At 33.5% G+C, this 27,827-nt stretch overlaps 4 protein-coding genes across 8 annotated transcripts in view; 2 read left to right on the top strand and 2 right to left on the bottom strand.

The window, feature by feature from the left end:
* Positions 1-12,565, top strand: part of LOC125056213 (mediator of RNA polymerase II transcription subunit 12-like) — a 35,592-nt gene extending 23,027 nt beyond the window's left edge. For 3 of the 4 annotated variants that reach the window (XM_047659224.1, XM_047659226.1, XM_047659222.1), the window contains 13 exons: positions 478-722; positions 1,271-1,475; positions 1,547-1,594; positions 1,779-1,918; positions 2,718-2,820; positions 3,304-3,402; positions 3,649-3,763; positions 5,778-5,893; positions 6,545-6,645; positions 7,731-8,028; positions 8,788-9,081; positions 10,632-10,709; positions 11,677-12,565. In XM_047659224.1, the coding sequence (XP_047515180.1) occupies positions 478-722; positions 1,271-1,475; positions 1,547-1,594; positions 1,779-1,918; positions 2,718-2,820; positions 3,304-3,402; positions 3,649-3,763; positions 5,778-5,893; positions 6,545-6,645; positions 7,731-8,028; positions 8,788-9,081; positions 10,632-10,709; positions 11,677-11,904 (2,070 nt within the window). In that variant the 3' untranslated portion in view covers positions 11,905-12,565. The remainder of the gene's footprint in view (positions 1-477; positions 723-1,270; positions 1,476-1,546; positions 1,595-1,778; positions 1,919-2,717; positions 2,821-3,303; positions 3,403-3,648; positions 3,764-5,777; positions 5,894-6,544; positions 6,646-7,730; positions 8,029-8,787; positions 9,082-10,631; positions 10,710-11,676) is intronic. The other variant, XM_047659225.1, reaches the window with a different exon arrangement.
* A 4,656-nt stretch (positions 12,566-17,221) lies between these two features.
* Positions 17,222-17,887, top strand: LOC125055766 (nucleoside diphosphate kinase). The gene has a single exon (XM_047658347.1). It carries the CDS (start codon positions 17,352-17,354, stop codon positions 17,811-17,813), a length of 462 nt encoding a protein of 153 aa, XP_047514303.1. The 5' UTR covers positions 17,222-17,351; the 3' UTR covers positions 17,814-17,887.
* A 127-nt stretch (positions 17,888-18,014) lies between these two features.
* Positions 18,015-24,687, bottom strand: LOC125055764 (zinc finger protein 665-like). Of its 2 annotated transcripts, none has more exons than XM_047658344.1 (11): positions 24,526-24,687; positions 23,960-24,157; positions 23,551-23,860; positions 23,152-23,283; positions 22,472-22,615; positions 21,606-21,722; positions 20,942-21,245; positions 20,405-20,495; positions 19,715-19,791; positions 19,226-19,383; positions 18,015-18,688 (listed from the first exon to the last, which is right to left on the bottom strand). In XM_047658344.1, exons 2-11 carry the CDS (start codon positions 24,092-24,094, stop codon positions 18,543-18,545), a joined length of 1,614 nt encoding a protein of 537 aa, XP_047514300.1. In that variant the 5' UTR covers positions 24,095-24,157; positions 24,526-24,687; the 3' UTR covers positions 18,015-18,542. The 2 variants fall into 2 exon arrangements, with proteins under 2 accessions (XP_047514300.1, XP_047514301.1); XM_047658345.1 differs by lacking the exon at positions 24,526-24,687 and adding an exon at positions 24,292-24,498.
* Positions 24,688-25,606: 919 nt separating this feature from the next.
* On the bottom strand, positions 25,607-26,503 carry LOC125055765 (general transcription factor 3C polypeptide 6). Its single transcript, XM_047658346.1, has 3 exons — positions 26,287-26,503; positions 26,017-26,187; positions 25,607-25,843 (listed from the first exon to the last, which is right to left on the bottom strand). Exons 1-3 carry the CDS (start codon positions 26,444-26,446, stop codon positions 25,704-25,706), a joined length of 471 nt encoding a protein of 156 aa, XP_047514302.1. The 5' UTR covers positions 26,447-26,503; the 3' UTR covers positions 25,607-25,703.
* Between the last annotated feature and the right edge of the window lie 1,324 nt (positions 26,504-27,827).

Genomic DNA, 27,827 nt, shown 5'->3' with positions numbered 1-27,827 from the left:
TTAGAATCTTACGAACGGACATCCGTTAGTTTAAAAACTTTCCACGAGACGTCGCATAATGATAAATTGGCGAAAATGTGGGCGTAAAATAATATAATTTATCACTCGTTTCATCCTACGAAACTATCTTGCTTGCTTCCTGATTTTGTTATTTTACGGTGACATATACATATAAAGATTTCGTTTCATATTTTTATACAAATTTGCGTTCCTATCGTTCAATGAGTTCATTGAGATTTGAGTGAGGTTATTAAATAAGACTGTTATGTAGACGACGGTGTCATAAGTCAATAGTACATTTAACATATTTCATTTCATAGTTTAAAAATCTCTTTCAATATTACTTTGTACCGGTTACATGACATCTTTGGTCTGTTATTTATATATTACGACGCACAATCGTGTATATAAATAACTGAAACTAACTAAGCTTATGTTAGTCTTATTTAAACTAATGTTGGTCATGGTAACCTCCAGGAAAGTCTGCTTAGCTCCATCCACGCCCAACTGCAGCACTATTTAAACCACGCCCGTGATCACGAACGATCAGCTTGCGGCGACACCTGGCAGGAGGAAGCAGCGCCCGAGGCTTTGTTACTGCGATTTTCTCTCGCTGGAGGAATGTTTGACGCCATCCGCCGTTCCTACCAGCTGACCTCGGATTGGGCAGTTCTGCTGACACAGCTGGTTGCCCATCAAGTTATCGACGCATATAACAATAGGTAGGTGTTAGAACTGAAGAATGAGGCAGTTTGAGTAAGAGGGAACGTATGTAGGATGTTTGAAAGCTTTTACTGGTGTGATGAATTATGGGGTACTTCTAAATGACTGTAAGTGAAGATCATGTAAATTAATAATTTACAAACAATTATATAGCAAAAGGTTATCTACTATATAGCTGTCACAATAAGAGAAAAAATGAAGGAATTGAAACAAAGAATACAAGTGAAGAATACGTTTTTATATTAAGAATTATGAGAATATATACTATTTAATTTATTTTAAGTTGAATAATATATATAAATAATATTTATTTATTAATTATTTATTTTATTTTGTAGTTTAAGTTTTGAATCGGCAAATGCGGCTATATTCAGGTATCTAAGAATCCACCTCACCGGTGTCGGGTTATCACCTCACATTTCATTGTCATAACGCACGCAGCAAGTCCTGCTAACATTGTTAAATTTGGTCACAGAGTAAATTATCGCACATTTGACTTGCTGCGTGCCCGCAAAGGGATTGTCAATCTACAGTAAATTTATTGTAGTCTGTGTCGCAGCAACTTGTTCACGACATTGATCGACATGCTAGCGACTCTGATACACTCGACGCTGGCGGAAGGCGGTGACGATAACAATAGGAAGCACTACCAGAATCTGATGAAGAAGCTCAAGAAAGAAATTGGCGATCGACATGGTCCCAGCGTACAAGCTGTGAAACAGTTGCTACCGCTTTCCAAAAATACTGTTGAGGTATGTTTGTTATAATTATCGTAAATAGGTTGGATGTATTGATATGTGTTAAAAATATAATATTTTGACAGGTTATTGCGTGCGAGAAAATTACGAGTTTCGACAGTGACAAAAAGCAGGTTTGTTAAAATTATATTCTAATTTCTATATGAAATTGACAGAACATTAAGTTTTATAAAGACTTTTCAAGTTTGACGTTTGACGCTGAATTTTATGTTGACTGTTGTAATGCTGTATTTAAACACGAAAAGAACCATTGGTCGAATGTATGAAAAGCTATAAAATTAATATTTCTAATTGCAGGGTCTCCGACTAACAGACAAGTTAGCAGTATCAAGTTGGGAGTTAGTAGAGGGTGGGAGAAACCCAGCTCCGCTCTCGTGGACTCTCTTCGCCGCCACCAAGATTGAAAGGAAACCGCTCACTTATGAAAACTCACATCGGTATTTCATTTTTAAATATTTCATGTTCGACTCTGATTGTGAGTCGAGAGAGAAAACAGGTTTCTACTATCTCTAGGTAGAATTAAAGACTATATGTCTCATTCGTTATGTTCCCTTCGTCATATTGTATTCCCATTCATTCAGTCAATTTTATGGATGCATGTAAATTTTATTTTTGTTCTAAGGAGACGAAAATATAGTGGACGTCGAAAAATCCAGTTACACCGGTCTATCTATTACAAAGAAAGCAAGTTTTTGCTGTCCTTTGGAAGTACTTTAACTTCAATGTATAAACAAAAATATAGGCAACCACATGATCCGCACTTGAACGCTCCCTAAGGACGAGAACCAATTTTGATCACATATGGATTTTTCTTGTTTTTGGGCAAATTTAAGACTCGTGAAGAAAAGTGTCGTGAGGAAACCGGCATGCCTCAGACACAAACATCTAAACTTTAGATCCTACTCTTTAGATTCTAAAGAGTATGATACAGAAGGTTGATCACATATTAATAAAATTATTACGAAACATATCGTCGCTGTAAAATGTTAACCTCGTATATCCAGAGACATTACAGGAAACGAAAAGAATTTTTCATTTCGTTCGTTAAAATATTATTACGTGTTTTTGTCCATACTTTTAGATGGTAAAAATAAGTAAGGACTTATAAATAACATAAATAAGTCCTAACTTCATGATTATACCATTTAAATGACATAAGAGTCCAAGAATAAAAAATAAATAGTTTTTTGACATACAAGGCTATCAATCTACTTTATAAGCTTAATTTTTGTATAGATTATTGAAGTACCACACGCACAGCTTAGTCAAACCGCTCAGCTACTATTTGGAACCATTGCCGCTACCTCCCGAAGATTTAGACAACAATGATAGCAAACAGGTACTTTTGTATCTATTATATTTTTTTATATAAAAAGTCATAAATTTCTTATTTACAGCACTATCGTCGAACTTTTGCAAACTCAATATCATATAGTTGTCTATACTTAACCAACTCGAGGATTTGACGTATACCCAAAGATCCTGGAGATACATTCAGGTTCGATTTTCAACGATTCATGGGTGGTAGTATTGTTTGCCATAGTCATTTTGTATGTTGATTTGCTATTTTAAAAGAGTACCGAGGGTTTTTCACGCCGGCTTTTTCTCTCGGCCTACACCCTCTGTCTTCTTTGCCGATGAGTATGACATGTCTACCGATTCAAATTTAATGACGTGATACCTATGTCTTATGTTCCATAATAAACGTATTTTATTTTTTATTATGAGACTAATGCAAATTAGAGAATAATAAATATAATGTAGAAAATATTATTTTTTTGTTTAAAATACCCCTATTATTACCAGTATTTGTATAATTCAGGACAATGGAAGTCTGGATTCGAGTCCGACAGGGTCAGGTAAGGGCCGCAAAATGTCCTGCAAAATGAACAAGATGAAGAAATCGAAACCAACAACTCCGGTGAGTACTATTGACAATCTCTGTTACTTTTACTTTTTAACGGTAATTAACTGACTAACCGCGGTTAAAAAAACCGGTAAGAATCCTGCATGATGTTACGGGTGCTAAATTTCGTTACGTATATTGGTTGTCGTGATGATCCTTAAAACAGGTAAATAACCTAGGAAACATGTTTTCTTCTTTAGTTGACGGGTATTTAAATACATTTTTTTATTATGTATGCATTTATTAATGTGTTTTTGTCAGACGAATGGCGTGGGTGGGGCAATGGGTGGTGGAATGGCGACGCAACAACAGCCGCAGTTTATGCCACAACAACAGCAGTGGTTCCCACACGGACAAAACTACTATAATCCATCTGGTTTGTATATTTATTGTCACGTTTTTCATGTACAATGACACAAAAATTCTCTAATATAAATATGTTTTTGTATACTTCTGTCTTATATTAATTAAATAATAGGTTGGGGAAAAAGTTTCTTCGCATTTTTTAAGAAAATTCAAAACATTTTTTAATATAGTTTATTTACATTTAACTAAAGTATGTAGGTACCATTTTGTTCGATAACTTATTGCCATTATTTAGGTAGGGACATGATCCCATTGCTATAGAAATTTTGGGGCTTCTGATCAAAATACCGCGATAATTGGTTTTGGCAGTCCTCTCGTGATGATAACCTGACACTGCCTAAAGAATTCTGAAGAGACTGAAACAGGTGGAAATCTGAAGGTGCAAGGACAGGACTATACGTCGGATGCATTATTACCTCCCAGCCAAGCTCTCTTAGTTTTTGCTGAGTGGCCAAAGATGTGTGAGGTCTAGCGTTATCATGATGAAAAACCACACCTTTTCTGGTGATTAATTCCGGCCGCTTTCTCTCAACTTCTTGCTTTAATCTCATCAGTTGTTAGCAGTAGAGTTCAGAATCGATGGTCCTGCCTGATGGTAACAGCTCATAATGAATAATGCCCTTCCAATCCCACCACACACACAGCATCACCTTGTTGCGAGTTATCCCGGGTTTCGCCACAGTCTGTGAAGCCTGACCGGCCTTTGACCACGACCTTTTTCGCACGTTCTTGTCGTACGTGATCCACTTTTCATCATCAGTTATCAGCTTCTTCAAAAATGGTTCGGTTTCATTAAGTCGTAATAAAGAATCAAAAATGAGTACACAATTCATTAGGTTTCTTACAGTGAGCTCGTGAGGTACCCAAGTGTTGAGCTTTTTTGTGTACCCAGTTTTTTTCAAATGCGCCAAAACTGTTTTGTGGTCAATTCCCCGTTCTTCAGCTACGTCGTAACTACTGATATGCCGATCTTGCTCCACTTTTTCAAAAATTCCATCCATTTTATCTGTCATAGGGCGACCAGAGCGACTTGGATCTTTGACATCAAAATTTCCGGATTGAAAACGCTTAAACCAAATTTGTGTTCTCTCACAGACACTGCACTAGGTCCATAAACATCGCAAAAAAAATTCGCGGCTTGTGTTGCATTTTGACCTTTTTTGTAGTAAAATTTTAAAATGTATCGAATTTCTTCATTCGATTCACTCATCTTGACGGTACGAAAAATAAATAAAAAACAGTCATTATCCTAATTTGATTTTGGAATTATCTTCTTTAAAATCTCAACTTTCCTTGATAACAAAACCAGCCAGATACATATAGTATAGCCAAAGAGATTTTATTACAAGTTCATACATACTATAATGCGAAAAGACTTTTTCCCCAACCTAATATATAAAGTATTTTTAGTAATATCCATTAAAGTTATATAAATATAAAAAAAATCTAGACAACGACGTAAAAATTACCCAGCGGCATGAATTATCCTTATAAAAAATATCGAGCGTTATATGATAAACACTAGATTTATTTATATGGTTACGAGAAATATATATCGGAATCCAGAAATATTTCAGTTCTTTGTAACAATATAGAAAGAAAAAACTTAGAATAGATATAATAACTGTATCTATTTGTATAATAATATATTGCTGATCGTTTTTCTGGCCAAAACTCGAGAAGGGCTGGATCGATTTGACCAAATTTGATATTGAAATATTTGTGGAAGTTCGGGAAAAGTTTAAACGGTGGGAAACATAAATAATAAGTCAATAAAAATACTAAAAACTACAATATATGTTTTCCAATTGAAACTGTTTCCGCGGAAAGAGTTTGTCATTTGTCGTTTTAGAAATTAAAAAATTGTCACATAGCAGTCAAATATTAATAAGAAGCTGTTAGAAATTTGCCTGTTTCATCTGTTTAAAAAAATCTTAATTTTGACCACATTTTGCTCAAATATATAAAGGTAATACGAAGTGTCGAAGGGGTCATCTAGAATTAAACAAAAATGATTCTTTCAGCGGGCGTCAACCCACGCGGCGTTGTTCCGCCCACAAACGCCCAAGGTGCCTCGAAGCAGGCGCTTAGTAACATGCTGCGGAATCGATTCCCCTTCTCACAGATGACACAGATGCAGGTATTCTACCATTATTTCTGTAATAAAGCCATCTCAAATATTCAAAACAAAACACGAACCATAATTTACTGTTAATTTGATAATAATAAACAAATAAATTGTAAATAAGGGGCCTTGAATATAATTATGTTACTTTTCTGTGCTCCTAAACATATCGTTTAATACTGCTATGAGTTCTTTTCCTAGATCTTTTTTTTTAGGCATACATTAACTAAAATTTTTCAACTGTTAAAGCAAGGTTAAAAATGTTACATTGATATATGGGATTCATAATTTTTGAAGCAGCACTGCCAACATAAAATCGTTTTTTTTCTCTCTTTAACTTAATATATATTTTATTTTCAAGTTGTTTTGGCATCTCCACAGATTTTTCCTCCACGGATTGTGTTTGTCATTTGACAGTTGAAGTTAATTTATTGTAGTTGAATAATTTCGAAATATTTGCCGAGTTTTGAGAGAAAGAAAATACATTTATTTGATTAAAGCACACATATATACGAAAAAATACTAACACAATCACATTTATTAGAACTGGGCACAACTCAGCTTTAACTTAGTGTCACCAACACTGATTTTTAGTAGAATCTTTTTTTTATATCTTTTTTTTGGTTTATGTTTGACTACTTTATGTTCCGTTTTTTAAAAATACAGCAGAGTAGTGGATACCCGGGAGCTCCACAGCCTCGCGGTCCCTTCCCACGTCAGGCCATGAGGCAGATGCAGCCAAACCAAATGGGACAGATGCAACCCACGTAAGTGTTCTAATATTATCAACTACCAAATAATATTGATACTTGTAAAATAATCTAGTCTTTTGTAGAAGATAATAGTTGAAGCAGTGTTAACTTAATGACTTGAGCGTTTGACCGTCAAACCTCGCGTGCGGGCGGCCTTATCGCTATTAAGCGATTTCTTCCAGGCAACCCTAATATGGAACAATAAAAAAAAGTGTATATGAGTGAAGGAATACAATGTGTTCTCAAAGTTAATCTAATTTACGTGTACTTTGCTTATTTAATAATACAATATATAAACTAGAATTAAATTCGGAAATACATAATAGATTAATGGACGATAAAAGTTATAAGGACTTATCAAATATCAAACATTTACACATTCATCCTATCACGTAAAAAGGAATCCATCTGCTCCAGGGTTTCTAACTGAACAAAGAATATTTTATAACGATGTATGATGGTAAACTTCTACGCGGATTGTACTATATTTTTTTAATGTATTGGTATATAAACTGGTCCTCATATCCACTAGGATACAATAATTTTACGGCCCTGGTACAATAGCTCGCTAGCTAGCTAGTTAGGTCGTAAACACTGATCACATGAATGCTAAAAAGAACAAAAGTATACCCACATCCATATATTATAATACTATAGAATACAGACCAGGGCCCTTACTCTGTAAATTCCAATAGCGATCACGGTCTCAAGAATATGTATTTTTTGCGATCCCAAGGTTACGACGTCAGCGATACTGTTACTGATATTTATTTATTTCGTAATCCAGCATAAATTATATACAACAAAAAGCAATTATGTTAAACATATAGACCAAATATGGAATACATAATATATACAAATAATGAAAAAGAATATTAAGAAGAACTACGCCGAGATTTCATATTTAAAGGTTGGAATCGGAAGGAATATACGAACGAATCAGAATGGGTCACTTTAGGAACCGACTTTCTTAAATTGGTTGTCTAATTTTGTCACAACCATATTTTGTTAAGAATTATATTAAATTTTGTGCTTCACCATTATTTCTATTACGTTTTAGATGTTAGACATTAATTAGGTTTACCAACCAATTATTACAGCCAAATGAACCCGATGAGCGGAATGGGCGGTATGGGTCCCATGGGACAAATGGGTGGAGTTCAAATGGGACCGGGACAGATGAGTGCCGGCCAGATGGGCGCTGGACAAATGGGCAGCGGTCAAATGGGCGGCGCGCAGATGGGCAGTGGACAAATGGCCGGTGGGCAAATGTCCAGTAGTCAGATGGGAGGAATGGGTGGACAAATGTTCGGAGGCCAGTATGCTGGTATGCAACAAAGTTATGGTGGTTATGGACAGCAGATGATGCAGGGTGGTCAGCAACAGATGATGAACCAGGTGAACAGCCGATCTTAAATATACATTTTAATAATTATTATTTTATGTAATAGATTACCCAGTAACGATACATTTTCTATGGAACGTATGACCAGCGCTCTGTGGATGTATTTGGAAATAATAAGCAGGAACATTCGTAGTTCGATTATTATCCGAGAAATGTATTCTACATACGTTGTATAGAAACATTTGTTTAGATATTTCTCGCTAATTAAAACACTTGACCCACTTTTGTGGGGTACATATTAATTTAATTTATAGATACTGTCATTTTATGTCTAAAGAACCTTATTTCTCATTACAAAAAGTGTATTTTTATTTACACGAGAAACTTTATATTTACGAACGAAATACACGTCGCCATCAGCCGTCCCAATTTTAGTGTACTAAGCTCATTCTGATATGTATCTTTAATGCCCTTTTGAATTGGTTAAACGCGCCAATATTACGAATTTTAAATGATAATTTATTAAATAATTGCACACCCTCATACTTAAAAGACTTCTTTAAATAATTTGTACGCGGCTTCGGCAAGATAAGCAAACTCGCTCGTGTTTGATTTTTTTTTTAATGATAAGATACTATGGAGAGAGTTATTGTTTTTTAATTAAGATACAGGTGCTATAAACAAACATAGTTATTTAATCGAGATGCTGTCGTTTTAACTAACGCTGGCTTTTCTTAGTTTGGTAATCGTGGTCAACCAGAGTATAGATAATATATTAATTATTACTATTTAATGTATTCTGTTTATTTTAGGGTATGAGTCAGAGCGTAAACCAAATGGCACAGCAAGTTAACCCGATGAGTCAGGGAGTTAACTCCATCGGACAAAATGTGGGACAGATGAACCAAGGCGTGGGGCAGTCGGCTCAAATGCCACAGAGTATGGGGCAAATGAGTCAGGGAATGGGACAAATGAGTCAATCGATGGGGCAGATGAGTCAAATGGCACAAGGGGGTGGTATGGGTATGAATAGTCAGGGTGGGTCAATGGGACCCCAAGGAGGCAATGGTATGGGAGGTTTTCCGGGGCAACAATCATTCCAACAGGTATGTACATGAAGTATGAATATACTAGATCTAGACCTAGATCCTTGGTACAGATCTAGCGCGAATATATACAAAATGTTTATGGTCAATCTAACAAAGTGTTTCTAGACATCATATTTATTAAATATTTGTTAAATAATGTAGGATTGTTGGCTAACATTGTAAAGGATTCCTATTACTTCCGGTTATCAATATTAAAAAAAAATTAGGACTATTAAGTCGGTGTACAGACGATAATTTTACGTGATAACGTCAGAAGAAAACATTTAATGAAAAATTTCATACTTTTACAAATTGAATTTAATTATTATCATTAGTTAATCCGGTCAAATTAGACTAAAAAATAGGGGTAAGGTTACAATAATTCGCACTTGGCTGAATATTGGTAGGATTGCTCAATACACTATTATAAAGGAAATGTGAAAAGTCCTCATCGATCCGGCACGTGCAAAAAAATTTACTCCGGTTCAAAGATCACAAAAATGGGTTTTTCGCGATTTTCAGCAAAATGGTAAGTTTTATCATAAAATTAGTTTAGACAAAAATTGTAGATCAGATAGTTATCTATAAAAAATGTCGAAATACTTTTTTCCTGAGAGCCACCGTTTTTGAGATATAACGATTCAAATAGTTGAAAGAGTTGTAATCGTCATAATATTATGTATATTGTATAAGTACACCACGTATATACATCATAACCGTAACCTTGGATGTCTAAATTGACCGGACTTTTATAATACAAAGAGGAGATTAACATATATTTGCAATCATTAATTCTAATACAGTAGAACCTCGTTAAGTCGAACCTCGATAAGTCAAAAACCTCCAAATCTCGAAAAAATGTTTTGTTCCCTTCCCTTAAAACACCAAAACCTCCATTACTTGAAATCTTGACCCTCTGTTAATCGAAATAATCACCGAGTCCCTCCAAGCCATTTTGGTACATATTTTCACTCTATAACTCGAAAAATTTAATTTGACCTCTGTATCTCGAACATAGGAACGTTTTATTTTACAACCTTTACAACTTGATCATTTAGAATTTATTATCTCTATTGTTCGAACAAAAATAAGTTACCGACTTTAAGAACTTGCCGACAATGTGAGTACACTATTGTTTCTTAGAAAACATTTTAGGAGTATACAATAATAAATTTATGACTCATGGAAACACGTGTTTGCTTGCTTTGTGTCGGGTGCTCTAACTCAAAATTTATAAGAATAAAACTCAAACTCTTTATGTCGAATCAAAATCCGCCTAAGTCGAAATCCTCTATAAGTTGAAAACTCTATAACTCGAATTTTTTGGCGTCTCCCTTGATGTTCGACTTATAGAGGTTCTACTGTATTATTCTTTAACTATATCGCTCTATCGCTTGTTCTGCGCTCTCGCTTGCACGCTCGGCTCAGGCGGAACGTGACAATGAGTTTTTTTGAGAGTTAATCGATTTATAAGACGTTATAACTTCAATAATATTCAATAGATTCAGGAAATACCTTCCTAAGAAGTGTTTCAGAGTCAGTCATATTAATCACACTGAAAATTTCAGAACATGATGAGCGGTCGCGCAAGTCAAGAAGCATATTTAGCCCAGCAAAGACAAAACGCCCGCCCGCAGTATATTCAGGTACTTTTATGCAAATCTTAGAATACATTAGATGAATAAGGGCCGAAGAATTACTTATACACACGCATGCTTGCCGTGTAGCGTGAATAAACAATATAGAAAACACGTGGCACGAATAATAAAGTGTTATTTAGACAGTGGCGTAACAGTAAGTCTGGAAAATTCCAGAGATTATGTTGTATGGATGAATGTGAAGTCTCCAATACGCGTTGGGCTAGCGTGGAGACTACAGACCATTCCCTCTCGCCTAAGAGAGGAGGCCTATGGCCATTAGTGGAACATATACAACGTGTAATTGAGTACGCTGTAAATCTTGAAGTTAAAATTAAACTGAAAAGATTTGTTACTGATAGGGCCCCATCAAATGAATTTGCATCATAGAAAAAATCGTATGAAACATGACATTATAAAGCTGTTGTTAACATTATTATTTTTTTGATAAAAAAACATAATAAAAAACTCAATACATTTTTTATACGTCAGTCACGTGACACAAAACGGTCACAGATATATATATCTTCGTCTGTCTTATCCTAATATAATACTATCTTGGAATTTAATTTCATCGGATACTGTTTTTATTGAAATGATATATGTCTATTTGTGTCGTTTAGGAATGATAATTCACGTAAAAAAACTCGATGCAAAAACCTATCTAACCGGTTTTAATGGTATGCTAATTTGTCTTGTGAAAATATGTCGAGCGAAACACAAGCCACAATTTTGCAACTGTTTCACTAAATATTTTTTTAACAGACAAATTATGGTTTGCCAATACAAAATTATTCGATTTACAAATGAGGAACTCTGAGCTCTATGTATTGAACAGGTCGTGATTAACCGAGCGACTAGCGCTTAAAAATTCGTGTTGTACCTTTAGATATTTGTTCTTTACTTCTATTTTTTTTTATTATTACTAGAATATATAAAGAAATACAGAAATTCTTTACATGTCTTTATATTATAGCAAGCACCTAACGTGACAATGGGTGGTATGGGCGGTCCAGCTCCGCCCTACCGTGGCATGCAGCCGCAACAAACCGCCCAATATCAGCAACAGATGACGCAACAGCAACGCATGCGACAACAAATGCTTGCTATGCAGCAGCAGCAGCAGCAACAACAACAGCAACAGCAACAAGGGCCTCTGGTGCAGCACTTGCAGCGGCAACAGTACCAACAGCCTTATCAGTGATCGCCTTAAGTCATGCTAAAATCTGTTAATCCCCTAAATTTACATGCATGGGGCAGATCGTGTTCAGCTAGCCTGTGCCTTCCAAAACGAAACAATAATGTCCCCAAAAATAACATAAAAGAGTAATTTTACAATTTGTATCACATTTTTTATCAAATTAACTAAATATTGTCAGTGTATCACTGAAAATATATGTTCATTTTTATTATTAACAATTAAATGAACGCAAAACAGTTTACTGTTTGAGAGAGAATTTAATTTTAACACCAATTTTCTTTTATACAAATGTCTCCATGTATGTATAAATGGTAAAAGAAAACATCGTTTATAATTTTTTATTAAATACGTTCTAAAAAATACACATACATCTTATGTAGCCTTGTAAATTAGGTATATTAAACTGTTTTAATAAATTATTTATACTAGTTATTAGACATTTAAGTTACATTGTGTATAACTTCTAATTTCAAAAACATAGTATATTTTATTACAAATCATGTAATCATCTGTCATGGTGGCCTTATCTTAAGTTTAGGTTTCCAAGAAAAGCGGTGCCATTAACTAACGGCCGTCATTTTACGGTTGTTAATAACGGCCGTGTTTACTTTTTAACATAATACAAAAAAAAACATCACTTTCGCTCGTCCAAGTCACGTTTAACCTCATGGTATTAATTAAATATGGGCACCGCTACACGGCCACCCGAAAAACGTTGAACTACTGTTTATCACCGCTATGACGGCCGTCATGCAAAGGACAGCACCGCTATTTGACGTTACGGTGACACTCAACGTTCTCTAGAAAACCTACTCCGATGTTATTTATAGACAACGTATGGGTGACGTCACCCAACGTTACATTACGGCCGTTGGATAACGGCACCGCTTTTCTAGGAAACCTAAGCTTTAAGCTAGGCACACATAATTTTCGCTAATTTAAATGTATTAATTTTTAACATAGCAACATTTAGAAATGATATTTAAATGTTCCGATGTTTTATAGTTGTCAATATAATAAATAAGATTAAATAGCGAAGAATTTTTGTAAGTAGTGTGGTGTTAAGTTAATAAATTAGCTTGAATGTAAATAATTGAAGTATAGGAAGTAAATAGGGAAATACATTTTTTGTTTTTTTAAATACGAGTTTTTTTTTAGGTTAAGAACTACAACTTTATCGAATGAAAGTGTAAAAATAAATAAAATTGTTTATTTTACACATCAGTTTTTAGATATTTCTGATGGTTAAAGCTTGCCACCAACATTGATGGCAGACAAATGATTACAACTTAAAACTGTCCTATCTATTACTATACATATTAGGCTTACTGCATTTTTATGTAAGGCCACTAAAATTTCTATCTGTTAATTATTGAACTGTTGGAATTAGCAAAAAAATATTTTGGTTTTAAATTTGTTTAAAAAAAATAGCACTACGCCCGTATTTACGCAAAACCTTTTTTTTAGAACAGGGGGGGGGGGCAAACGGGCTAAGTAGGCTTACCCGATACCGCTGTCCACGGACACTCAATGCCAGAGGGCTCTTTAATAATTATTATCATTGGTACGCTCTTTTTCTAAGTCGAATTGGTTCGGAAATCGGTAGGTTCTACATAGTAGAGGTGCGCGGCCAAAACTGCCTTAAAAACGCTCAGTTGTGCAACGACATCGAGGTGATTCGAGTCGAATTTCGTATTGCGCCTCGATGTCCGATGATAAAACTCAGCTTAAGGTATTAATCCCAACAAATCCTATTAACCCCCTCCATGGTAAATGCGGTAGAAGATGCAGAGTCAGACCCAATCACATCTCTTTGCAACACCGAAAGAGCCGCTCGGAAAGTAATTGGTCGTCGACGATTCCAACCGCTCTTCGTTGAATACGGTCAAGTGGAAGGATCATGTACTGGGAGTTTCCCGCCCAAAGGTGAGAACAGTAGTCCACGCGCTGAATTTGCGCTTCAATAAACCGAATCAACATTCAGAATTTAAACTATGAATAAGTAAATATTATAAAACAAAAATTAACAACTAAAGAAAGTAAAAGAATTAAAATACAAATAATATAATATTTCCACAACAGATTTGTTATTGACGACTTTTCATCGTTAATAGAATTGAGGCCAAGTTAAGAGGTTTTTTAATAGGCATATCTATTGCAACGGATGTAATTATTGCCCATCCACATTCTCGTCGAGGCGACACGAGTGGACGCGAGCGCGAGAAGGTCGGTGCGATCATGCCACTTCGTGTCGCGTCTCAACCTCTCCGCTTTTAGTCAGTTTTCGGGGTGCGAGACAAAGGACGCGACGTATGCAGAGTAGGGACGATTTGTGTATGGCTTGTATAAAATTTTATCAATAAATAAAAAGCAACATTAAATACAGAAGGTAAAAACAAACACAACTAAAAAAACAACACTCCTGAGAAAGAAGCGTAAATTAAATTATATTCTTACCTTACACCTTTACACGCCGCCGCTGAGTTGGAGATGCTCCTGTGATCTAATATGTAGGGTAGACCGAGGCGAATCGGATCACAGGGCGAATCGGATCAAAATTAGAAATCTGTTGATAATTCAAATATCAGAATCACATAGAACGCACTCAACCGGCGTTTTATGTCTCTTCATTTACTGAGCACCTCCCGACATAAGCAGTATTTCGATCGCGCTTGTGGATCAGTGGCAATGCCGATCGTCAGCCACTCGGTTTTTTGTTTGTGTCGCAATTTGGCGCTCATCTAAGGTACGCGTACTTACGATTTCTTTGTGTCATATGACGGATTTGTCTTAATTCAACTACATTGGCTTATATTGTTAAGCAAGGTGTTTATATTAAAGAACCAATTAGCTTTTAAGTATAATCTTAGAGGTTAACGTCTAAAATATTTATTTCAAAAGTCCTAATTATGGGGCTAATCGGATCATATCCTTAGGGGCGAATTGGATGATACTTTTAAACTGATTTATTACATGTTTGAGGTTATTGATTCATATTTATTTCATGACCGCCGGAGAATGGTCTCAAGAAAAAATGAAAGAGGCTGTAAATAAAGTCCAGAACAAAGAGTTTACCTTACGTAAAGCTGCTAAGATTTTTTCAGTACCGTTCACGAGCTTACAGAAAAAAAGGACCATATATATGTGAATTATGTGCCAATAATCAAAATTGATCTTATTATTATATATTTTTACTGATTCCAAAGTTATTTAACACTATACCTTAAAATTTGGTTATATGTTGTGTACGATCCGATTCACCCCGAAAGTTGGGGCGATTCGGATATTTTCCTTTTTTTAGTTTTTAATAGGTAATTAAGAGAATATATGTATGATTTAAGTTTTCAAATGTTTGTATCATAGGTTATTAATACTTCTTATGATTTTATTAATTAAAATAACATTATATAACACTTTAGTATGATTTACTCAACCTCAAAGAAAAAGTGATCCGATTCGCCTCGGTCTACTATAGTTACACATTTTACTCTCTCACTCACATGCACCCTCACGTTTCTTAAGGCGGAAACACACTTAGGTGTCGTGGCGTGTCGTGATGCTTACTGTCGTGACGGTGAGTGTGCACACTTACGTGTCGTGTCGTGGCGTACTCTGGCGTTATTTCTTAACAGTACTTAACGAACCTTTGCAGCGTTTAAATATACATTTTCTTATGATTCGGATAGTTATTTTGATGAAGACCTTCCATTTCTCTTATCAATGAAACTTCTAAATACCTACTATTTTATTGACGTACCGGGTTCTTTCAAAATTTCAGCAATTTCTTCCCAAGCAGCATTTCTGATCAATTGATCCTTGTACTCTTTACACTTTGAGTCATATATGTATAACTTTTCGTTGACGTACAAGTTCTATAAGATCGTCAGTCATTTTGCTGCAAATATAATAAATTAAAAAGTGCCCGCTAGATGTTCGCGCCACAAGCCACGCGCCGGTCTAGAAACACATTTGCCTGTTGTGTCGTGTCGCGTCATAAACCCCACCACCGCTCTGGCGCAATCGGTGGCGAGCAGTCGGCGCCACGACAGAACGTGTTGCGACACGACACGACATGCAAATATGTTTCTAATCATATTAAATGTATGAAACCAATATGCTTCTGGCGCGTCACGACACGCCACGACACGTAAGTGTGTTTCCGACTTAATTCAAGTGCGTGTCACCCGCACAAATATCATGCTTATGTTGGAAACAGTTAAAAGAAGTAATGAAAAATATGTATATTTTTTTGGAATTTACGTTAATTCGTAAATTATTAATTTTGTTACGGATGAGCTGGTAACCCTGACACGTATTTTGAAGTAAAACTTCTTTAGGCGCATGAGCGCAACATTTTTAACAAACGTCACGAAGATGTGTAAATTACCATGTAGAAATTCTATTTTTTAAATTAAAATTTCGTAAAGAGAATTTATGAAGTACTAGCGGACCCGACAGACGTTGTCCTGTCTTAACTATGAATATTGATTTCAAATAATGAATTAAAAAATATTTCAGAAACAAAGTGTTTATTATTCTAATGCTTTATGTTATACAACATTTTTTGTTTGTTTCAATATAATAACTCCGATCGAAGCATTTATTTTGAACGATATTAATTTTTCTTACATCCTCTGACGATATTTGCAGCACGCATTCTGTCAATGTTGTGTTATGTCAAACGCCATAAGGTTACACCAAAAAGTTCGAATTGTATGGTGGTTAAGTATTCTTGAATTTTCTATTTTCCGCGCAATTTTTTTCTTTTATAAGAACCTTCTCCTGACAATTACAAACACAACAAAAAAAAAATCAGACAAATCGGTCGAGCCGTTTTCATGTGATGTCGTGACAACGGAAAACGGGTTTCATTTTTATATATATAGATTAGTATTTTAAATTTTAAGCAATTTATTGAAATCACAAATGGCGACTTGTAAATTAAAGTGCCACGTGTTTTTTTTACTTGATGCGAGTCTGGAAGGGCTTAAGTCGTGTTGCTTCTTTGTTATCAACAATCAGAATTCAACAAAAAGCAAATATCGAGCTCAGACTTTACGTTAAGCTTTTATTAGAAACTGAACCTTACTAGCTTAAGGGTTGAGTTTCAACCGAGGTGTACTCAACGCTCAGCGCGAGTCTAGACTTGACATACTGCCTAGGCAGTATGTCAAAATCGAATTAACTGACATCTGACACCACGCTGTTCCATTTTAACAGCCGTCTTGGCAATTATTGACCGTCACTGTGGAATGACATAGCCACCACGGACCACCTATGATGTATGTCAAATATTGAATTGCGTAGTCTAACTCAAACTTTTTATTTCTTTCTATTCTGTCTCCGTCATTGACCGGCTGCCGACCACGAGTCACGACGCGATTACATTTTCTTCACCACATTGCAGAAATAATTGGTAACCTCTTCAATTAATAAATTCTTATACCACAATGGCCGAACCACGTGAAAGAACCTTCCTCATGATTAAACCTGATGGCGTCCAAAGGGGCCTTGTTGGGCAAATTATTGAACGTTTTGAAAAGAAAGGCTTCAAATTGGTAGCATTGAAGTTCGTCTGGCCATCGGAGGAGCTTTTGCAGAAACACTACAGTGACCTATCCGCACGTCCCTTCTTCCCTGGACTTGTTAAATACATGAGCTCCGGACCCGTTGTTCCCATGGTCTGGGAAGGCTTAAACGTTGTCAAGACTGGCAGACAAATGCTTGGTGCTACAAATCCTGCTGATTCTCTGCCTGGCACAATCCGTGGGGATCTCTGCGTGGAAGTTGGTCGGAACATTATCCACGGATCTGACAGTGTTGATTCTGCTAACAAAGAAATTGCTCTCTGGTTTACTGAAAAGGAACTTGTTGGGTGGACCCCAGCTGCCGAAAAATGGGTTTATGAATAAACATACCTTAATGTAATTCCCAGTTATTGTTAAGCTTGCAACTCAATCAAAATAATAAATATATTGTAAATTTATGTTTTATTATTATTTCCCTATTCATTATAACACAAATCAAGACTTGCTTGAGTATCTGTATTGTTCTTTATTGATGCAATTTAAAAGATTTTAACTGAACTATTTTTGGGTTAAAATGAAAGTTAATATGTTATTGACATTTATTTTCGTTGAAAAAATGCTAATTTAAGAGCATCATTTTGATGCAGTATTGTTTCTCTGGATGAGATGTTTCTCTTCATTTAACAATTCTCAATATGGAGAAGGAATTTATGACTTCTCACCCATTACATTATTATGTACCTATATTAAAATATTCTAATACTAAATCACAATTTTAAGTCTAGTCTTAAATAACATATATACAGTTTTTGCATAAAAAGTAAATTTTCCATTATTGGTTTCTTTTACAATAAATTATGTATTACACTGCTAAACTAATTATTGTTTACAAAACCATTTTGAACTTTTGCAAAGTAGACACCACTTCCTTGTAAAAAAGTAAACAATATTGGTAAACCTTTCCTTACATAAGTTGGCAGTGACATTTTTATCAGTATCTTACAAATAATATACTACAGATTTCAATTATTTACATATTGTCTTGAGTACATAATGTGCTTATGTTATTTAATACTATGATAGCGTTGTTATAACTAAAGGAAAATCTTGGACTCATAGACTCTGTTCAGGACAATGTTCAACTTCCACGGCTGCTTGTGTCGTCTGTGGTTGTTGGTTTGTCGAAATTGTTTGTAGTTGGGTTGCTTGCTGTTCTAATTGATTCTGGTGTATCTTGGATGGTAATGGTGCAGTTTGACCTAGAAAGTAAAACAACATTAAAAATTCATTATGGCAAATTTCAAACCAGAAGAAAAGATGGTAAAGATCAAGTTAAACAATCAACTTTTGCAATAGCCCTAGCATTAGTTACTTTAGTTATTTATAGAAAACAGTATGTTTTATGATTCTGTTTACAGACTGGCTTTGACCTAATAGGATAAACAGAAAATAGTTTACACAACCTTGAACTATTATGTAAAGGTGAACTTGACTTAAATTTCTGTCACAAAAAGCAATCAATGTTTAAATTTTATCATGATAGAGTCAATAATCAATATACTAATAATACAATAACAATTAAATCAATCATTATATTTAAAATTCAATATAGTTTTAATGATATTAATATTAGTGAAAGAATAGTCTTTCTGATAAAAATATAATGTTTATTCAACTTAAAATTACAAAATACATAGTTCAGTTGTGCTAAACCTCTAGAAATAAGCGTTAATCTCAAAGTAACATTAATATTATTTCTTAATCCTACCAACATTTGATTGCCAAATATTAATTACCATATTTATCGTGGATCCCTCTGTGCCTCTTCAGCGCGAAACGGTCAGCAAACGCTGCTGTACAGATATCGCACTTGAAAGGTTTTTCTCCAGAGTGTACCTTTGCATGGTTCTTTAGATGCGCTGCCTGACTAAATGCTGAACCACATGTATCACATCTGTTAACAGACAAAAATCAATACAAGCTGTTTTAGTAAAGTATACTATATATAGCTCTGGGGTTCAAGCAAATTATTATTTTACACAAGAATATGTAAGTAGAATGAAATAAATAAAATTCTAACTCAGAATAAAATAGGAATTCACATTGTTGTTGTTGTTGGCATGTCTCATCTTAATGAAATTTATCAGACTAAAGTATTAAATATTTTTATATGGTCGCTTATGAAAGAAAGTCTATATACACAGTATATGTTGCTATTGATATACATTTAGTGGATCGTAAAATGTAGAAAATGTTGCACATTATGGATAAGATTCGAGTCTTACTTGTAAGGTTTCTCCCCAGTGTGAATGCGTCGATGGTTCCATAGGGTCGCGTGGCGTGCGAAGCCTTTGTCGCAGACCTAAAAATATCAACACTTATTGGATGAAAATGGTTAGGTGTTAAATTATCAATTGCATTATAAAATTTATATACATGGTGTGTTGTGAAGTGATAGTTTTGTTTTCGCATTTTTTTTCATAGACGCAGCAATCTTTCTAAAGTTTGTATTGTTATTTAATTCCGAGGAAAACAAAAAGTAGTAGCAGCCAAAAAAAAATTACTAAAACCAATGTATTTATCTTTTTTTACCCAATTTGTTGTTTAATTAGAGAAAAGTACTTTTGTGAGCATTCAAAATAGTTTATTTTAATCTCATTTTTTTTAGTTTTATAATATATTTTTCATCTGTATATAGAATATACAAATTTAAGTATCGCACTTTTAGTTTAAACGTAATGTTGATGTTTCACCTGCCTTTTAACCTTACATAAGGTGAAGATTGTATAACACACATACAGATAAGTTTAAAGTCAATTTGAATTATGCAAAATTGTGATAATTAATGAATTTTTCCCCATGTAATCTTTTTATGGAAAATAAATTTGTAGTAATCACACTTTAATCTGATTTAACTTTCTTGTAAATAGTTACTCACACTACACTTATCTAAACATTAAAAAATATGTAATTACCTCGCAGACATATGGCTTTTCTCCGGAATGCGTTCTTTCGTGGTTCTTTAAATGTGGAGATTGTGAAAACTGCATACCGCATGTATTACATCTGAAAATTATAATAGTGTTAGTTGCGCCATCACCCAAGCACCAAATTTATGAATTTTATTACTAACTGCTTGGGAATTATTTGCTACACTTCAAATTTATAATATTATTTTTTATAAATATAGTCCTAATGTGATTGTGTGATTTAAGAACGGTAGGATAAGGGTTAAAAAATACTTCTGGGTTAGGTTCCAACAATGTTTGTGGGCAAGTTCATCGAAATTGTCTTTTATATTATATAATATCTCTATTCTAATAGCAGTGAACAGACAGTTTTTATATAGTTCTAAAAATTCTTTAAACATTTTTTCTGTTTATTTTTCAGAGTGTCATTGCCATAATATATCAAATCCAATATGTTTCTGACATACTTAGCGCCAAATCTCATCTTTGAGTAAGAGTTTTATTACATGGTTCACTAACTATCAATATAATCAATTTCATTACCTATAAGGCTTTTCTCCAGTATGTATACGAGAATGATTTTTAAGATACACTGCTTTAGCAAATGCAATCCCACAAATGCCACATTTAAAGTTCTTTTCACCAGAATGTAGTTTCTTGTGTGACCATAAAGAGGAATATCGTGAGAATGATCCACCACAAATATTACAATGATATGACTTATCCGGGTTTTGAGCATTATTTTTATTTTTGTTGCCACCTACAAATATTATACCAGAGCCATTACAGTTCTGGCATTTAGTCACTGAGGCTAAGTTTCTTTTTTTTACAGGATGATGTCCCGGCACTGAAAAAAATGGTTTCCTTTTCAAATTCATTACTCAAAAAAGCTATAAAGCCACTGTTTACTGACAAAACTGACATATCATTAGACCTGAGTAGAGTTGGCATTATTATACTTTATTTTTTTTTCACAGACAAATTCAAGTTAATCATTAACACTAAGTCTTGAATCTTATCATGAGGTTTTACAAGGAGATTTATTTTGCCAAAAAGACTACACCACTTCTTCTCAGATTTAAATTCTGCATATAATTTTGCCTACCTACTATGCCATCATACTAAATAAAACCTATAACTTTAACTTTATTTGATATGAGCGTTTATTATACATATACATTGGTTAAAAACATGAGAATTGGCTTACAGTGTTTCTGCTGTTGTTGATTGGACTGTGCGGTTGACAAAGGATCTGCGGAGGGCTGCACCCCACTCACTTCATACTTTACATTATCTTCTGCCACAAATATTTGGGCTGTATTCACTGATGGAAAATAAAAAGATTTGTTAAAGTAAGCACACTAAAGCAATATTAAAAATTGTGATTTTAATTAGTAACTTCCTTGATTTATTAGTAATCTCTTTTCATCACAGCAAAACTAAATTAGACAAAAGAGTTCAATTGTTTAGAACAGTACAATTAGACTTATTTATATTTTATGAATAAGGCTAGGTCCAGCACCAAACATGTCAGTGTTAAACCCTAATATCTGTTATTTTGAATAAACTTTTTGAAAAAATTTGACGGTATTGTTTATAAGTAATATACATTTAAAACCTATAAAACAGAGAACAAAAATATTGATATTTTGTAAAAGTAAAACATTATTTTAAATAAATTTGTGGAATTTTAATCATAAATACATAATTTAATTATTAATACAATTAATAAATATTTATTAATTGACATTGAACACTGTCTATATTGCATTGTATTTTTTTTATGTTGAGATTATTAATGTCTGGGTTGCCTGGAATACCCTTTACATCTTTTGTCTACACTTATTAATTTATTCTTGTTTTGTAATATTTTTTGTGATGTAAAATAAGACTTACTCATTTTTAAAAAGGCGATTAAATGCATGTACATATTTCTTGACCTTAAAATTGCATTAACATTTTCATAGTAACCCTAACCTAAGCTACCTAATCATAGAGTTTTATATATAAACCAATAGATAATACTTATTATACTATTAAGCATACATAACTAAGCATATTGATTTTTCTTACAGTGACTTTGTCTGTGTTCAATGTTAACCTGGGCTATACAATTTTCACATCTGATCAGTTTGGGTCCTTTCCGTTTTGGGTTGTTGGGGATCACATTGCCACATGTTATGCATTTCTGTATCTTGTCTATTAAAACAGGTTTTGCTGAAAAAAAAAAGAATGTTAATATGTATAAAACTTTTTCCACCAGCAATATTTTAACAGTGAATACATTGTTTAATAATTACATAGAATGTAATAGTTTATTATCTTACTCCCTTATACATTTACATACTATCAACCTTAAATAGCTATTGAATTGATTAATATAGTTTGTGTCCATAGACAATACAAAAAAGAATTAAAAAAAAATTCAAAGCTAAAATCTTATAAATCACCAGAAGTGGATACCCTACTCTACACCAAATTATGGCTGAAACTAAAGATAAAATACAAGAGAATTCATTTTGTCTCATAAAATACACGAAAACCAATTAATAATAATTTAAAACTAAAAGAAATAAGTTTTAAATTCACCTAATACTTTTAAAAATTATTACAACCAGTTTTGCCGTTCCCTATTATTAAGCTTAAAAAATGTTTTCAATTTAATGAATACCTTTAAAACCTATCACAACCAGTTTTGCTGTTCTCTTTGAATCAAAACTCCACATTTAAAAAGATGAGAAAACATTACTCACTATCCTGTATTGGTACATGTTGTTGCTGCTGTTGTTGGTCACCAGGATCTGAAGATAGTATTTGTATGTGTGGGGGCATTGCAACTTCATTAGCAGAACTAACGCCAGTTGTCACTACTGTTATGTTATTGTCTGGAATTAGAGTTAACAAGATTTCAATTGGGATGCTTAAATTAGTTAGTTTTATTGCTATGCTACAGATCACTTTAATGTGTTTGTTATCTTAATAGAATGAAAATATATATTGCAAAACTTTTTTAACAACAAAAAATAACAAAAAAACAATAGGAAATAGGAAGAATCATCAAATTAGAATTCATCTTATAAATGTATAAGCAATAAAACTTATCTCTACTTCTACTATTATTATTGGAAAAACATTAATAAGGTTACAAATACCTGTATCTTGCGTATGTATTCTTTTATGAGCATTCAATAAAGTCAAGTGTCCAAACATTAGACCACAAACATCACACTTAAAACTAATATTAGAAATAGTATTCTGAATTCCATTGGGAGCTATTTGCATTTGGTTCACTAATGCATAGTTGTATGTGGAAAAAGGCTGTGCAATATAGCAGGTTTTATCATCGCCGGTCGTCAGTTGGGCTATGTTAACACCCCCAGCTACTGTTCCTGCTCCAGTTGTTGCCCCAGCATTCATTTTACCAATCATGTTAACATTGGTATAACAGAAAGTTGGAAATTCCTTTAAGAAAAAAATAGACATAGTTAAAACTGGAGGCTTAAGTCACTTTAACAAGTTTTATTCCTCATTAAATTAAATATCTTTATAATGTATAAATACCTGCTGAGTTTGCTGTGCCTGTTGCGCGGGTTTTTGTTGAACATTCTCAATATTTTTTCCCTGTGATTTCTGAGCATGTTCTTGATACTGTAAAGCCGGCACAGCTCCAGCTTGTACAGTATTAGTCGTGAACATTTTGAAAGGTTTTACATTACCTAGTGAGCTTCTCTGAAAATTTGCTAATTAAGGCCGATGGAACTGGAAATAAAATTGTAATTCTTTATCTATATATTATATTAAGAGAAAATATTAAATAATTTAAAACTAAAAGCGCGGCTTTATTTCTACGCGAGAAACTTCAAAACATATCGTGCGAAGGTAACGGGAAATACCTCTTATCGTTCTACTCTACTCGTAAAAAGCTTCGTTCGATGAAAGCGGTGTACATCTCAATAGGAGGTGTCGATTGAAAGAAAAGGATGACGATGAATGTCTATAGACGCGCTTCAAGCATAACACGGACGCCATTGTATAATTACAATTCCTTGTTAAAAAGAGTATTGAATGCTTTTACTGTATATAATACACATCAGCATAACCATCTCTGATTTTCTATATAATCTTACCTTTACAAAGACTTATGTTTATGTTTATAATTTAAAACTATTCAAATAATAAATTTATTGTATTTCTATCTCTCTTTGAAATTTTCAATTCTCCATCTCACTGCGTAAATGAAATGGCGATAGGAAGAAAATGGCGACCGGCAGGAGAGTACAGATAATTCAATGTTTGCACCGATGAATAGTAAGACAATTGTCAAAGTAAAGGCACCATAAATGAGAGGAAGGAAATCTATGGTTAAATTCAAATTGTCTTTTTATTTCTAGTTTCTACTTTCTACAAAAGAGAGACAAATATTTTTGTAGCTGATGTTTCATGTTACCTACTCGTAAAAATATCTTAAAAGTTTAAGTACGTGCCACAAAATCAAGTTTATATAATTATGCAACGGCCAACGACTTTGTAGATAGTCGATGGGTAGTTTTCTATTAGAATAAATTATTAATGTTTATATTATGTATAAAATTCCTAAAAAAAAAGAAAAACTGTTTAGGTCAGGAGCTTTTAGCGGAGAAATACTATACAAGATTTTTCTGTTTATATTAATTTATTATTATTCATCTTTATCTATTTTCTTTATGAGTATTAAATAAATTAAAGAGTTTGAATTAAGTTTCCTTTTTATGTTGGTATTTTTCTTCAGGAGTAAATAGGAACCTAAATAATAATAACTGCGAGGTTAAGGTTCCACCTTTTACAGAAAATTAAAATGGGTTATGAAAAAGTTAGAAATAAACAATTTGCAGCAGAATTTATTAACTCTTTACCAACAATAATAATTACTATGTATATTATATGGACAGAAACCTGTATCATATTAATTATTGCAATATCCAATCTTGGTTATCAGCTTAGTTTTAGTTTTATTTTATACATGAGGCTAACAAATCAGATTTTTTGTTTCTTAATTAATGAATTTTTCCATATTTTTAACATAGTAGTAATAATGTTATATATTAAAAACTAAAGCAAGACCTCAGACCTCTTACTGAAATAGTAATTTGATAAGTTTAAAACTTGATAATGACGAATATTCACATTTTGTGCATTATAATCTGCATGCATTCAGAAAAATACATCAAAGGCATAAATAAAAGACATTTTATTATAATAATCATAGGAATGAGTTCTAGTAAATAACAAAAGTAAAATGACAAAGAATAATTTTCTTCTTTATCACTTACTTTCTTTCATTAAACAATTCAGGGTGTGATGACATCCAATCTTTTTTAAATCTTTCTACTGCTTCTGCCACTGAAGTAAATGAAACTGCTGGTATCTCATGGTCTGTTTTATCTTGTTTGATTTGAGCTTCACTTTCTGTAAAAATATGATTAGCCTTGTAACATCGCAAAAGCAGGCACATTTTTTAGGCCTACTGGGAATCGAATCCAGGATATCTTTTTCTGTATTTTATATAGAAATAACATACTGGGATGTAATTTAGTTATAAAATATTTGATGTAAATATTTAACCAAGTATTAAAACTAACCAGTTCCTTCTTTCATCTTTATATAAACATGTTCAGCTTTTACAGTTTTTCTTGATTTTGTCTTATATTTAAGACTTCTTTCAGGTAATTTGTCAAATAGTGGATCACTTGTTTGCGCTAAAGGATCATCTTCAAAAAAAATATGTGTTCCTAATGGATTTTCATAGGTACCTGTAAATGAGTATGGAAATCATATTATTTATACGTAATATATCGTGTAATGTTGGGGCTAACTAAAAGTTCTTTAGAGTGAAAAGTCGTAAATATTACCTGAGAAAAATGTGTTATCTAACTGAATTAAAGGGTTTTTCGTATCAATACCTAGAACATGAATGTTCCTATATTTTTCTAGTTTAACGCTATCGTCAAACTCAACAAATATGTAATGTTCTTCTTCGTCATCTGATAATTCATAATTCTTGGAAGACATTTCCGTCAATAATATTTTCAAATTCCAATCTGCATAAATAGCACAGACTAATTAACAGTATACAATATATCTACTATATTATTATTATCTTTGATTAAACACATATCTGTGTGCATAGTCTATATCAAATACAAAGAGCGATAGAAGTTTAAGGGAACAGCAGGCCACTGGTCAGTGGTCAGAAGGTCTACGAGTAGATATGCAGTATGCACACAGGGTAAGGTAGAAGAACGAAACTGCAGTAGGAGAAAAAAACAGACAGAAAGTCGACTTTATTCAACTTAAAGAAGGATATGCTTATTACTGGATATTTAAGACTAATGTGATCGACACTATTTTCTTTATTGATATAGACAAAGGTTATGACGACATTCTCCTCTGCTTTATTGGAAATAGCCGTTAAGATAGGATGAGAGAACATAATATATTCATGAAGATTACAGTTTGTGGAAAGAAGTGATCGCATAGATTGGTGTGTGGTTGAGAATGAGGACACATTGCGGCTCCTTAGAGCTAATTGCACCGTTCGCCAATTTTATGGCGTTATATTTTTCTATTTGTCCATTACCTTGTGCATTATGCATAGATTGTTGCAATTCCTTTTTCGTGTAAACTTTTAAAATATCTTTTGATAAAAAGATGGTCCTCCATCGCAGTGGATGTAAGTAGTCATAACCAAACCATTAAAAACAATCAATCAGTTGCCAGATTTTTATTACATACCCCGTGAAGCATTTTTACGAATTTCAGTTAAATTATTTTCTATAGTGCTTGTTGAAAGTACTGCAGACTGCACTGCGACAGCGTAAACTATAAATAAGGAACAGTAGCTAAGTTCTCCTTTCCTCGTCGATAAACAATGTCAGAATTATTATTAATTTTAATTTTGAATCCTTGACGAATATCATTGATTAAACATAAAAGCAATGGACTGCTTATCAGCTTTTAATTTTAAATTACGTTATATTAAAAAAAAACACTTTTAAGACTCAGCAATTGTTGGATCTTCTTTCTCTATGGCTGGGTGGTTTCGTTCATTATTATTTAAACTTCTGGAGAATAACGTTAGGTATTAGTCTACCTTCCTGTCACATTGTTCCTGCTATCAGAAAATTAAAAGAATCAGTTTCTACACCTCACTGATTTTTACAGCGCTTACAACTGACATTGCTATTCCTTGCTTAAGCGTTGACAGCTTCTATAATAACGGGAAAATACTCTAATTTTCATTCAATATCTAGTTTTATGTCATGATCAACTCAGCATACAGTTATATCATCTTGGTACGCATAAATACCTTCCAACTTCTATTTAGCTATATACCTACTCTTGATATATCTTTGCAATGCCGGTACCCCATTCTAGTAACTCGATTTAGATT

The sequence above is a fragment of the Pieris napi genome, chromosome 14 (genome assembly GCF_905475465.1).
Source record: "Pieris napi chromosome 14, ilPieNapi1.2, whole genome shotgun sequence".
In the NCBI taxonomy this organism is placed as follows: domain Eukaryota; kingdom Metazoa; phylum Arthropoda; class Insecta; order Lepidoptera; family Pieridae; genus Pieris; species Pieris napi.
Note: the sequence above shows the minus strand (reverse complement) of the source record. Positions and strands in the feature narration are given on the sequence as shown.